Genomic DNA, 14,112 nt, shown 5'->3' on the forward strand with positions numbered 1-14,112 from the left:
GTTTTAACGCAGGGTGTGGTAGCCAGTGACCTTAGGCACTTAAGCTTCCAGCACTGAGGGCTGGATCGGCACAGCGCGGCTCAGGGCCCGGCTCAGGGCCCGGCTCAGGGCCACAGGTCCGTGCAGGAAGGCCTATACCTGCTCGCCGGGCCTCAGGAGTCCAAGGCTCCCACGACATAAAATCATTTCCTCGTAGAAGCCAACAGGGGTAACAGCGGAAAATAACGAAATAAAAAAGGCTTCGTGGTGTATCTCTGCGGATGATCGTGTGCGATCACGGCCCCTTTAGGCTATTTTTTAACTTACGGGGCAGGTAGCTAAGTATCCAAAGGTCCTTTCGTTTACCAATATAAAATGCTTGGGATAATTATAATATAAGCTTGACACAGACGCAAAGCGAGGTCACAAGCTGATGGGAGTGTTGGGCTCCTCCGTCCGGCTGCAGCCCGTGCCCCGCCTGCAGACCCAGGGCTCCCGGAGGCCCACACACCCCCCCCCCCCCCCCGCCCCCGGCGGCGCATGCGCCCCGCGGCCCAGCAGACTCCGCCCCCAGGAGGCGGGGCGGCGTTGCCTGGCGACCGCGGGACGCGGGGACGCGGAGACGGGGCCGCTACTGACCCGCGACGCGCCGCGGCGGGTGAGTGGGGCCCGGCGGCCGCCGGGTCCGCCAGGTCCGCGGGCCAGTCCGGGAGCGGCCGGCCCCACCTGGACTTCTCCTAGGCCGGGCCAGCGCCGGCCGGCACGGAGCTAGAGCCTGTGGACACAGCGGGCAGGGTTCCTGGCTGCAGGGAGCTCCGCATCCGGCCCGGGCGGGAGGGGGGTGGACCCCGGGAGAGCCCGTTAGGGGGCTCAGCCCGAAGCAGGGACCTGCTGGGGAAGCGGCTAGGTGCCGGGGCCAAGCAAACCAGCTCGCCCCACACTTGTGGGGTTGACCCCTCTGCACCTTCAGCTTCCTGATCCCTTAAAGGAAAGCTGGCAATGCTTACTTCGTGGGGTTCTTGTTACAATTAAATAGGATATTGCAGGCAAAGTAGGGAGCAAATTCATGGCACTGCAGTAGGTGCCCGGTAAATACTTGCGGCATCCAAGTAGCTAAAGTAGCACACAGGTGCTCAGTGCGTCCAGCCCATCGTGAGTTGTCCCAGGTGGCCACTAAGACTTTTGAGAAGGAGAAGGGGCTAAGGAGGGAGTAGGAAGGGGGAAGTGACAGGAGATGAGCTCAGACCCAAAGATGAGGGTTCTTTGTGCCATGTCAAGGACACTGAGTCCTTTATTTTATTTTTTTAAGGTTTTTATTTATTTTTGGGAGAGAGAGAAAGAAAGAGAATGAGCAGGGGGAGGGGCAGAGGGAGAAGCAGACTCCCCGCTGGAGCCAGATTGGGCTCCATCCCAGGCCTCTGGATCAGAACCCGAGCTGAAGGCCTGTGCTTAACCCACTGAGCCACCCAGGCGCCCTGGAAGCTGAGTTCTTATTCCTGTGGCAACGAGGAACCATGAAAGGTTTAGAAGAGGAAGAGTAGCACGCTGAAAGCTGTGTTTTGGAATTACAAGAGGCAGGGTAGAGATGGACTAGAAAAGGCAGAGACAAGGTATGAGGTTGTGGTAATGGTACAGGTGAGACAACGTAACCACATGAGGGTGTGACCGTGGGAGTAGAGGGGAGAGGATGAATTCAAAAGTCTCAGTAACTGTTCGCTTGGCAATGGGACACAGAAACCAATCGCATGGGTGAGAGGCCGAGATTCAGGGTAATTGCTTTTTCGTCTGTAAGTCGCACCTAACTCCTAGAGTTATTTCGAGAAATGCATGAAACAGTGTGTGCAGACTCCTTAGAACTGTTTGACACATGGTAAACATTCAAAATACACGGACTATTATTAGTCTTTGCACAGTGGTGTTTCACATTGTTAAGTGAAAACCGAGCATCTGTTTGCAAGGACCATCGCTGAGTCTTAACACGGCCAGCTCTGGCACACTGCAGAGATGGAGTGTCCGAGTTTGTGAGGCTGAGGACTGACCCTGGAATCTGGGGAATGAATCTAAGTAATGTTGCTTTAGGGACCACTCTGGCAACAACACATGCCTTTGCACCACTGTACTATGATTTTCTTTTTCTTTATGCTTCCTCAGGGTTGACTCAAAACTTGAAAGCCTATTCAGTGAGTTAGCCATGGGCTGGATCAATTAACCTGACTCTAATAAAAGTACGTTTAAGGTAGTTCGGGACGCCTGGGTGGCTCAGTGGTTGAGCGTCTGTATACCTTCAGCTCAGGGTATGATCCTGGGGTCCTGGGATCGAGTGCCACATTGGGCTCCCTACAGGGAGCCTGCTTCTCCCTCTGCCTATATCTCTTCCTCTCTCTCTTTGTGTCTCTCATGAATAAATAAAACCTTTTCTTTTTAAAAAAAAAAAACGGTAATTCTTCAAACAGACTCCTAAACCTAGCTAGTTCAGTTGTATGAGATGGGAATGGTTGAGAACAAAGTATGGTGTAGTTATTATGGTTGGTTACAACCAGAATTATGATGAGTCAGTCAGTATATAATGAGCCTACCCCCCCTCCACACCCCCAGAAGATAATGTAATATTAGGCTGCCTTAAAGGAATACAGTGTTCCCAAAGGGTAGAGTAACAGTTCATCTCTTTTGGAAAATGTCTGGATCCTTCAAAGAAAATACAAAATCGGGAGAGATATTTGGGAACGAACTTCTTTGAGCTCTCAGGATACAGAAAAGAGTTGAAACCTGGTTAGTGAGGAATCATTGAAAGCATTGGGATGCTGTAGCTAGGAAAGAGAGGATCTAGGGAGAAAAGTAAAGCAGCTACAATTATTTGAATGGTTATAAGTACACAAGAAAGCGTTGTAAATGTCCCCAGAAGAATAAGGGCAAAATGGACCCAAGTTGCAGGGAGGCAGATTTCAAATGAACTAAAAACTACAGCTGAGCATTAACAGAACGTGCTTTCTTGCTTACCTGAAATGTTTATTTATTTATTTTATTTTATTTTTTTATTTATGATAGAGAGAGAGAGAGAGAGAGAGAGAGAGAGAGAGGCAGAGGGAGAAGCAGGCTCCATGCACCGGGAGCCCGATGTGGGATTCGATCCCAGGTCTCCAGGATCGCGCCCTGGGCCAAAGGCAGGTGCCCAACTGCTGCACCACCCAGGGATCCCACCTGAAATGTTTAAACCGAAGCCAACTGATCGTCTTTTGAAGTGTTCCATTCATTTACTCAGGAATGAATACATTAATCCCTTCATCCAGTTTACATACTGAGTGCCTATGTGCCAGGCATTGTTCTTAAAGCTCTACCGTATTAACTCAGTGAGATCTCTGAGCAACCTTTGAAGTAGGTACTGAACTTTGCAGAGGAGACTAGCAAGGCTCAGAGAAGTTGAACACCTGTGTAACACCTCACAGGGGTATAGTAAGGGGAACCAGGCTGTAAGCACAGTCAGACGCTAGCCAGTTCTCAGCCTGACCCACACACCAGACTGCTCTTCTAATGGTGCTGAGCTCGATGTTGATGTGCGGCTCTCACTGGCTGAGAGGCTGGATCTCTTTCAACTCTCTGAAGATTCTGTGGTCACATTTATTGAGCCCTGGCTGTACTGGAGAGAATTTGTAGTAATTATGCTAAAAACAGCTACCATTTTTTAGTACCTACTATGTGCTTTATATAAACCCCTGGTCCTTAACCCCAATTTCTTATCTTTGACTGCACAAAAGAATTACATAGGGAGTGTGAGTCTGAGAATGGTATGCTATGAAAGTTTTCCAAAGGGCAGCTGGTGTTGAGAACTATGGGTATGAAAGATCACATTTGAATACTCTGACTATGCCAGACAACCTTATTTATCATCATTTTATATATAAAAGGACTAAGGATTCAGGGGTGCTACAGACTTGGCTCTTGGCCACACTAACCTTGATCCTGGCCAAACTAGGATATGAACCCAAACCATTCTGGCTCCAAAGCCTTAGCAGGTTACAACTTTCCAATCCCTTTATTCTAAACAATCTTAAACCTAACCAACCAACCAAATAAAAACCACGTTACTCCATCTCATCATTTATACTGCTAATCCCCAGAAGATCAGGAGCTCCTCCCACCTTACCTTACCTCACCTCAATTACATTTCACAGGTTCTTCAGCCACCCTTTCTGAACCAGGAAAGCCGAGAAAAGATCTCAGTATTTTTTATCCAGTGTTGCTAGTTCGGAACTTTCGGGAAATTCCTTGGGTTCCAGTATTTTCTCTCATACTGCACACAACCTGATAGTAACTGTGTTTGTGATACTAAAATTTATTGCATGGAAACGTTAGCCACTTGAGGAATATGTTGTTTATAATAGCATGGGATAAAGAGTATACTTTTGTCTTGACACGAATTTACCTTTGGTTGTGGTTTAAACCCTTTGTTTACAGAATGATGTCACCATAATTGTTACCATAATTATTTACTGTAATTATTTCTTATTCATTTTATAATAAACTTGTAAGTAAATTTATTAGGTCTTACAAGCTCTTTATTAGAATATATATGCTATTAATGTGAGTTATAATATGTGAAAAATAAGTGTATTTGGAAAAGAGAAGACTAGAAGATAGAAAATAATCTCATGAAGCTTTTATTGGTAGGAAGCAGAAAAGAAAAACTATAAGATTGAAATCATTGAAAGGTAACTGACCTACCATTGCTGGCTTTGAAGGGGACCATGAGCCTTGTGGAGTCTGGAAACTTAGAACAACTCCTGACCTATGGCCAACAAGAAGATAGGGACTTTAGTCCTACAACCACGTGGAACTGAATTCTGCTAATAATCTAAATAAGGCTAGAAATAGATTTTTCCCCAGAGCCTTCAGAAATAAAAGTAGCTCTGCCAACACCTTGTTTTGACCTTGTGAAACTCAGAACCAGTTGAGTGTGCCTGGATTTCTGACCCACAAAAGTGTGAGATAAGAAATGGGTGTTATTTTAAGCTGCTAAATTTGTATGACAGCAATAGAGAACTGAAGCAATACCTATTTATTGATGGAAGTGTTACTGAAAATTGCAAACTAAAAGTTTTCTCTCAGATCTTAATTGATTAGCAACACTAGAATATGAGTTTACTTTTGTTGGCAAACCCAGTTGGCAAAACCCACTTTCCTTCCAACAGTTTAAATGCTGTTTTTTACTAAGGAAAAATCTTTAGCTATTGTCACTCTTTAGTCAAGACTTTCAGATCATCCTTGTTCTGGTCAGCTTCAAATGTGGATCGGTGGTTTAGAGAAGTTTATTCTGAGACTATATTAAAAGAGAATTGTCAATTTCTTTTTCCTGGATTGTAAAGCATTTAAGGCCAAGGGCTCTCTATTGCTCATTTTTGTATCCTCTGCAATGCCTACCATAATGCCATTTGATATAAGTGTGCTCAGTAGTTTTAAGAATTGAATTGGTAAATTTACATTATGAAGAACCTTGAAAGGGAGGGAGAAAATGGCATTTGGATATGTTTGTAGCTATTTGAAGAAGTTTACCCACAGTATGTGATCATTTGCAACCACGCTGCAATAACTGAAATTACCCTGTGATATCGATTTTTTTAAAAAAATTATTTCATTATTATAATTATTTCATTATTTTCAAATCAGTGACTTGTATAAAGGTAGAAAGCAAGCCTGCATATCCAAACTGGAAGGAAAAGGAAACATACTGGATGATAGAATTTGGATTTTAAAAGATCTTGCTACTTAAAATTTTTCTGTCATTTGATTCCTACATGCCTCTCAACCCCAGTGCGTGTATATTTACAATCAAGTGAGGAAGGAAGGAAGGAGGGAAGGAAGGAAGGAAGGAAGGAAGGAAGGAAGGAAGGAAGGAAGGGGAGAGGGAGAACAACTAAGGGGAAAAAAACCACGCAAACTTTTTAAAAGGTAAATCATCATCCCTGTAACTCAGAAAAATGGCTTCTAGAGTGCTAAACAGTTTAATAACATAAGTGCCATTTTAGTGCCATCTTTCTTGATAATAATAGCTTTTAAGAAAAACATTTGGACCCTGCACTATTGTCCCCCAAATCAAGACAGGGCATCATTATGACGTCACTGCAAGAGAACAGATGGAATGACCTCCAAGGTCCAGATGAGAGGACCTCTCCACTGATCATGTAGTGTGTATCCTATCTGGTTTTGGCATCCTAGCCTTTCTTTAGAGACCGGGAAGGGATAACAATACATTAGTTCAATTAATTCTCATAGCAGCCTTGTAAGTTGTTTTTATTTCACTCCCATTTACAACTGAGGAGTTCATGTAGAGGTTATGTGGCCAAATTGTGATTCAAACCTAAATCAAAACGCAAATCTGAGTGAAATAGAACTGTGGTTTTGTTCTGTCTGCCAGCCTTGCCATAGAAGGATGTTGAGGATATATTGCGGTGTGAAGAAGCAAACACTGACAAGGAGGACATAGCAGGTGCTTTCAAAGATGAAGAGCTGCAATAGAGAGAGGACAGGGAAGACCCACTGTGTCACTTCCCTCCTTAAAACCTTTCAGTGACTTTCAATTGCCATAGAAATTAAGTTGTAAACTCCTTAGCAAAAGCTTAGAGACAGTTCTATAATCTGCTGCTGGCCTCCTCTTCGCCGCCCATTTCACTCTCCTACTCTCACAACAGACTGCCTTCAGCCCTTCACAGACACAGCTCACTCTCTCAACTTCCCTCTGCCTAACACACATTGTCCATTCTAGGCCTGGCCGACTTCTATTCATCACCTTTGTCTCAAATACCTCTTCCTGAACTTGAGGACATGGGTTAAGCATCTTATTAGACATGCCCACAGGACCCTATTCTTTCCTTTTTGTAGCATTTATGATATTTTAATTGCTCATTTAATATTTTTCTTTTTAAAAAGATTTTATTTATTTATTCATGAGAGACACAGAGAAGCAGAGACATAGGCAGAGGGAGAAGCAGGCTCCCTGCATGGAGCCTGATGTGGAACTCGATCCCAGGACCAGGATCAGGAGCTGAGCCAAAGGCAGATGCTCAACCACTGAGCCACCTGGGTGCCCCTAATATCTATCTTTCTAAGCAACAAGCTCCACAAAGTTAGAAATCACATCTCTAGTTCAGTACCATAATTTAGTGCTTACTGTAAGACTTGATACATAGCAGGTGCCCTGAACAAATATTTAAAAATCGAAATTAATTAGTAACACCAGGGGAATTAAATGATGGGAAGAGGAAATGGAGGGGATGAACCAAAGAAAGGATGGCAGGGGGTTAACTTTAATGATGGAATACTTAGAGAAAAGATGGACTGGAAAGGCATTTCACTGCAGGCTTCTGGGAAATCAGATGGCACTGCAGTAACTTGGCCTAGAAAAAGGGACTGACTATATTCTGCTGTTGTGCGAGGTCTCTTGGCTGGTGGCTATACCTCCTGCTGGTGAAGTCATCTCGGTTACTCTGCAAACATACAGTTATCAATACACATGCTGTTTGGTGCTTGTGGAATTTTTTAGGAGAAAAATATCTGTAAATGATTTTTATCTCACAGCTGTCTCAATTTTATGCTTGCAGAGGAAATGAAAGAACCAGGTGATCAGGATTCTTATGGGGAGAGATTAGATAGATCAAAGAGTCCTGGGAAGCGGTCTCTGAGCTCCTTGAAGTCTGCATCAAGATGTAAGTAAAGATAATACACACTTAGGTTTTTATTACTAAATTTAGGTACAATTACTTTTAAAGAGTACTTAAATTTATATAACAGAAATGGTTTACTTTTAGTTTAACTCTATTACTAAATTCTAAGTTCTTTGAGAGCAGAGACTGGCACACAGAAGTTACTGTCACTCTATGTTGATAATGACCTCTCTGAACATCTGGTGTTGCTCTCTCCTGTGAGGTCTACAAAGTCTTTAATGAACTTTTCTAATGCAGTGTAGTAGAAAGAGATGGACTCTGGGTATGAGGTTTGGGTCTACTGCTTAGAGATGCTTCATCTGGGATAGATTATGTCACCTCTTTGAGCCTCAATTTTCTCACCTTTCTCACTCAGCAAGATGATAATTGTGAGTTGTTTGAGGATTAAATTGGATAACATATGGAGGAATATCATATACTGCAAACAGAACAGAAATACCCAGAAACTAAAACCAAAGACATTACAAAAAAGAGATAACTACAGGCCAATATCTCTGATGAACATAGATGCAAAAATCCTCAACAACATGTTAGCAAACCACAGTCAAAAAACATTGAAGAAATCATTCACCATGATCAAGCGGGATTCGTTCTCAGGATACAAGGGTGGTTCAATATTTGCAAATCAATTAATGTGATACACCATATTAACAAAATGAAGGGTAAGTATCGTACACCTTAATAGGAGCAGAAGCATTTGACATCCAAATTCCAACATCCATTTATAATAAAAACTCTCAACAAAGTGGGTTTGGAGAGAACATACCTTGATGTAATAAAGGTCATATACGAAAAACCTATGTCTAACATCATATTCAGCGGTGAAAAATAGCTTTTCCTCTTAGATCAGGAACAGGATGAGGATGTCCACTCTTGCTGCTTTTATTCAACATAGTACTGGAAGTCCTAGCCACAGCAATCAGATAAGAAAAAGAAATAAGAGACAGACATATTGGTAAAGAAAGCGAACTGTCATTATTTGCAGATGACATAATACTATACAGAAAAAACCCTAAAGATTTCACAAAAAATATTAAAAATAAAAAATGAATTCAGTAAAGTTTCAGGGTACAAAATTAATACCCAGAAATCAGTTGCATGTCTATACACTAATAACAAAGTGGCAGAAAGAAAAATCAAGAAAACAATCCTATTTACAGTCACACCAACAGGAATAAAATACCTAGGAATGAACCTAACTAAGAATGTGAAAGACCTGTACTCTGAAAACTATCAAACACTGATGAAAGAAATTGAAGAAAATACAAACAAATGGAAAGGTATTCCATGCTCATGGATTAGAAGAATTAATATTGTTAAAATGTTCATATTACCCAGAGCAATTTACAGATTCAATGCAATTGCTATCAAAATACCAATAACATTTTTCACAAAAATAGAACAAAAAATACTAAAATTCGTATGGAACCAGAAAAGACCTCGAATTGTGAAACCAATCTTGAAAAAGAACAAAGCTGGAGATATCACAAGTCCAGACTTCAAGATATACTGCAAAACTGTAGTAATCAAAATAGTATGGTACTGGCACCAAAATAGACACATAGATCAATGGAACAGAATAGAGACCAGAAATAAGCACATGTTTACATGGTCAATTATTCTCTGACAAGGAAGCAAGAATGGACAATGGGGAGAACACAGTCTTTTCAACAGATGGTGCTAGGAAAACTGGATGGCTACATGCAAAAGAATGAAACTGTACCATTTTCTTACACCATACACAAAACTCAAAATGGATTAAAGACTTAAATGCAAGACCTAAACCATAAACTCCTAGAAGAAAACATAGGTAGTAATTTCTATGGCATTGGCCATAGCAACATTTTTCTAGATATATCTCCTAAGGCAAGGGAAACAAAAGCAAAAATAAACTATTGGGACCATTTCAAAATAGAAAGCTTTTGCACAGCAAAGGACACAGTTAACAAACACAAGAGGCAATCCACTAAATGGGAGAAGATAGTTGCTAATGATATATCCAATAAGGGATTAATACCTGAAATATATAAAGAACATATATAACTCAACACCAAAAAAATCGCAAGCATCCTGACTTAAAAATGAGCAGAGGACCTGAATACATATTTTTGCAAAGAAGACATGCAGATGGCCAATGGACACATGAAAAGATGCTCAACATTAGTTATCATGAAGGGAATGCAAATTAAAACCACAATGAGATATCTCCTTGTACCTGTCAAAATGGCTAGACTCAAAAAGGCAAGAAACAAAAGTGTTAGTAAAAAAGAACCCTTGTGGTCTGTTGATGGGAATGTAAATTGGTGCAGCCACTGTGGAAAACACTATGGAGTTTTCCTAAAAACTTAAAAATGGAAATACCATATGATCCAATAAATCCACTACTGGGTATTTACCCAAAGAAAATAAAAACACTAATTTCAAAAGATCTATGCACCCTCATGTTTATTGCAGCATTATTTATAATAGCCTAGATATGGAAGTGACTCAGGCATTCACTAATAAAGGAAAAGATAGGGAACATGCGGTTTTCTATCTATGTATCTATCTATCTATAAATATATATATTATATATATTTATATAAATTATATATATATATAATGGAACAATACTCAGACATAGAAAGAGGAGAACTTGCCATTTGCAACAATATGGATGGGCCTAGAGGGTATTTTGCTAAGTAAAATAAATTAGAGGAAAACAAATAATCTATAATTTCATTTATATGTGAAATCTAAAAAGAACGCAAATGAGGGCAGCCTGGGTGGCTCAGCGGTTTAGCACCGCCTTCAGCCCAGGGGGTGATCCTGGAGACCTGGGATGGAGTCCCACGTTGGGCTCCTTGCATGGAGCCTGCTTCTCCCTCTGCCTGTGTGTCTGCCTCTCTCTCTCTCTCTCTCTCTCTGTGTCTCTCATGAATAAATAAATAAAATCTTAAAAAAAAAAAAAGCAAATGAATAAACAAATTAAAAGCAGAATCACCTAATCATGTGATTACCATAGCTTCAAGGTATAATTTTCCTGTCTTATTTAAATTTTATGAATTTGAATGTTTCTAACCCTAACTTTTGCCAGTAAAGTCCATTCTGAAACAAAAGAACTATATACATAAAATGCAGAATCAGACTTTTAAATACTGAGAACAAACTGATGGTTGGCAGAGGTGAAGGGCATGGGAGGATGGGCAAAATGGGTGAAGGAGAGTGGGATACAGGCTTCTAATTAGGAATGAATAAGTCACAGGAATAAAAGATACAGCATAGGGAATATATTGTCATAGGATTTTAGGGTGACAGATGGTAACTAAACTAGTAGTGAGCATAGAATGATGTATAGAGAAGTTGAATCACTATGTCGTACACCTGAAACTAATGTAACGTTCCGTTACATTATACTCAACTATACTCAAATTAAAAAAAAAAAAAGCAGAAGAAAATGTGAAGAATTGTGTAAAAGGATTTTTTAAAGATGGCTTGCTCTTTCTGATGGGGCATTATGGTGTTAGATGTCTTAGTGGAGTCTGGACTTTTCTACTTCTAATCCTAAATATAGTTTCAGAAATATAATTTTGATTATTCACCTAGAGGAGACCTGGGCAAATCAATTCATTCACAAAATTTACATTAAACTATTTCAACGAATCTGAGACCTATCTGTAATTTCTCCACATCATGTTTTATTTGAGATATTTATCTCCTCTCGCTTGGACTCTTACAACAAAGATTTCTACTCAAGCCTTCCTGTTCAAGTCTCTCTCTATACTACCACTAGAATTATCTCTCCAAAAAAGATTATTATATCACTGTCTTCAGAAATGTTAGTTTGTTCTCTCTTGATGTTCTATTTCCACTTTTCTCCATTTTCTATTTTCTGACACAGGATTACCTACTTTTTGGTCTCCAGTCCTTTGCAGCATTTTTCTGAATGGATGGATTTAATAATAATGACCCTTTGTAGCACTACCTCAGGGTCTCCCTTTCTTATACTAGACCCTTGTAGGGGCAGGACTGTTAACTATGGTCTGGCCCTGTGCTCACCTCCTAAATTCACACATTGTGATTCTTAGGATCCCAAAAGGTAACATGAAGCAATTTGCCGGTATCCTGAAACCCTTTATCTTGGTGCTGTAAGAGGTCTCTTTTCTGATTTGGCCACATACCTGGTAGCTTCCCCATTCTCTCTCTCTCTCTCTCTCTCTCTGTTTTTGTTTTTGTTTTTGCCTGGAGACCTTGTCCTTTTCTCAGGCTTGCTAAGATATGAGCAATATGGAATATGGAATTCTCATGCAGAATCCATCAGTTTCCTGGTTTTTCACTGAGCAGAAAGATTAAAGTTGACTCTCCCCATATTCAACAAGGGGTTTCTGCGTAGTCCTATCAAGAAATCCAGGCCAAATGTATCAGCCAAACCAGAATTTGTCACAAGGATGAAGGATTTTTTTTTTAAGATTTTATTTATTTATTTATTCATGAGAGACACACAGAGAGAGATAGGCACTGTCACAGGCAGAGGGAGAAGCAGGCCCCATGCAGGGAGCCCGATGTGGGACTCGCATCCCAAGTCTCCAGGATCCCACCACCCTGGGCTGAAGGCAGCGCTAAACCGCTGAGCCTCCAAGGCTGCCCAGGATGAAGGATTCTTAACTACCAAGACATTGATTCTGATTCTTATGAAAGGACTAAATTGTTGCTGGTCTCATGTAATAAACTGAGAAAGATTTTGGTCTCTTTTATTTTCAGAAATGTTTTGTGTACACTTCATATTATTTCTTCCTTAAATGTTTGGTAAAATTTGCCAGTGAAGTATGTTGGCCTGAAATTTTCTTAATGGGAAAATTTTTAATGATTTCAATTTCTTTAATAAACAGAAAGTTGTTTATTTCTTCTTTTGTAAGTTTTGTAACTTTGTTTCATAGAATTTGTACATTTCTTTTAAATTGTAAAATTTGTTGGCATAACTCTAGGATGTATTTTCATTCCTGATGTTGGAGATTTATATTGTCTCTCTCTTTCTTCTTGGTTGGTCTATCTAGGAGTTTCTCCATTTGGTCAATCATATCAAAGAATAAGAATTTGGTTTTGCTGATTTTCTCTATGTTTGTTTACCTGATTTTTAATTGATCCTTGCTTTCATTTTTATTATTTCTGTTATTTATTTTTATTTTCTTTTTTGCTTTTTCTAGATTCATGAGGTAGAGCTTTAGGTCATTGAGTTTTGACTTTTCTTCTTTTCTTATAACTACACAAAAATTATTAATTTCCCTCTAAGCATTGTCTTAGTTGCATCCCACAAATTTTGACATATTATATTTTAATTAACATTTAGTTTGAAATATTTAAAAATTTCTTTGTTGATTTCTCCTTGACCCATACATTATTTTTAAATGTTCTTTGATTTCCAAATATTTGTAGGTTTTCCAGATATCATAGTTTATTTTTAGTTTATTACTGTTGTGATCAGAAAGTTCTAGCTCTTTTGGAAATAAGGAAATGTTTAATTCGAAATGTAGAAATTACTAAAACAAATTACTTTTAATAGCTGCTGTGAGAGAGGGTAACAAAGCTTCAGAAGATGCCACAGATGAAACACTTACTGAAGGGGGAGGAGAATCGTATTTAGAGGATGATGATTATTCTATGGAACATTTGGAAGGAAGTTCAAGTTCATTTCAAGATGACTATGTGGAAACCATTAGAGGTAAGCATTATTATTTTTCTATCAATAATAGTAACTGTTTTAAAATCAAGTTGCCCAAATTGAACAGTTATAAATCTATAGAAATAAAAATTTGCAGGCTGTGTCAGGGTGATAAAAGGAAAAGTATGGAACATCTTTTAATAGGGTGATTTAGCAGCTCTGGAGCTATACTTTATGTTTCTGAGGATCACATACAAAACTCTCATATTTGGTTTTCTGGGGAGTAGGATGGTCTAAGGAATGCTCTATCCCAGATTAGTGAATTATAATTCTCCCTTGGAACTAATTAGTAGTTCCTCTTTGAGACTGCAGAAACCATGACCAGAGATCTGCATTTACCCTGATGCAAATAGGCAGGTTGGCTCTTCCTCTCATGCTCATTAGTGGGTGGCCTCCTACTAGGCCACTGGTAGTACTTAACTGCTAGAGTACTGCAGGCTAGGTACATGCCTCTTGCCTTTGATAAATACAATTTAGGATTCACTAGATGACCTTCTTAGTTAAAATATTTTAATTTTTTAGAATCTCAGTATTTGGAAGCCCCTGCTTCAGCCTCAGAAGGGGCAGAGGAGGAAGTTAAGAAGAAAATCTCGGAGAACTTCTTCTATGATTATATGGAGCTTGTTTTGATGCCTTTTGTGACTCCGGATTCGAACATACCACTGGATCTCCTCACACTTGTGTATCCACTCCAGTTACATGTGTATGATTTTTGGATTT

General features: G+C 40.1%; 1 protein-coding gene across 1 annotated transcript in view; it reads left to right on the plus strand.

Moving 5' to 3' along the window:
- Positions 1-611: 611 nt before the first annotated feature.
- Positions 612-14,112, plus strand: part of CFAP44 (cilia and flagella associated protein 44) — a 129,756-nt gene continuing 116,255 nt past the window's right edge. Inside the window, exons 1-4 of the mRNA XM_041757344.1 lie at positions 612-637; positions 7,572-7,676; positions 13,234-13,392; positions 13,915-14,074. Of these exons, the coding sequence (XP_041613278.1) occupies positions 7,577-7,676; positions 13,234-13,392; positions 13,915-14,074 (419 nt within the window). The 5' untranslated portion in view covers positions 612-637; positions 7,572-7,576. The remainder of the gene's footprint in view (positions 638-7,571; positions 7,677-13,233; positions 13,393-13,914; positions 14,075-14,112) is intronic.

The sequence above is a fragment of the Vulpes lagopus genome, chromosome 1, assembly GCF_018345385.1.
Source record: "Vulpes lagopus strain Blue_001 chromosome 1, ASM1834538v1, whole genome shotgun sequence".
Lineage (NCBI taxonomy): Eukaryota > Metazoa > Chordata > Mammalia > Carnivora > Canidae > Vulpes > Vulpes lagopus.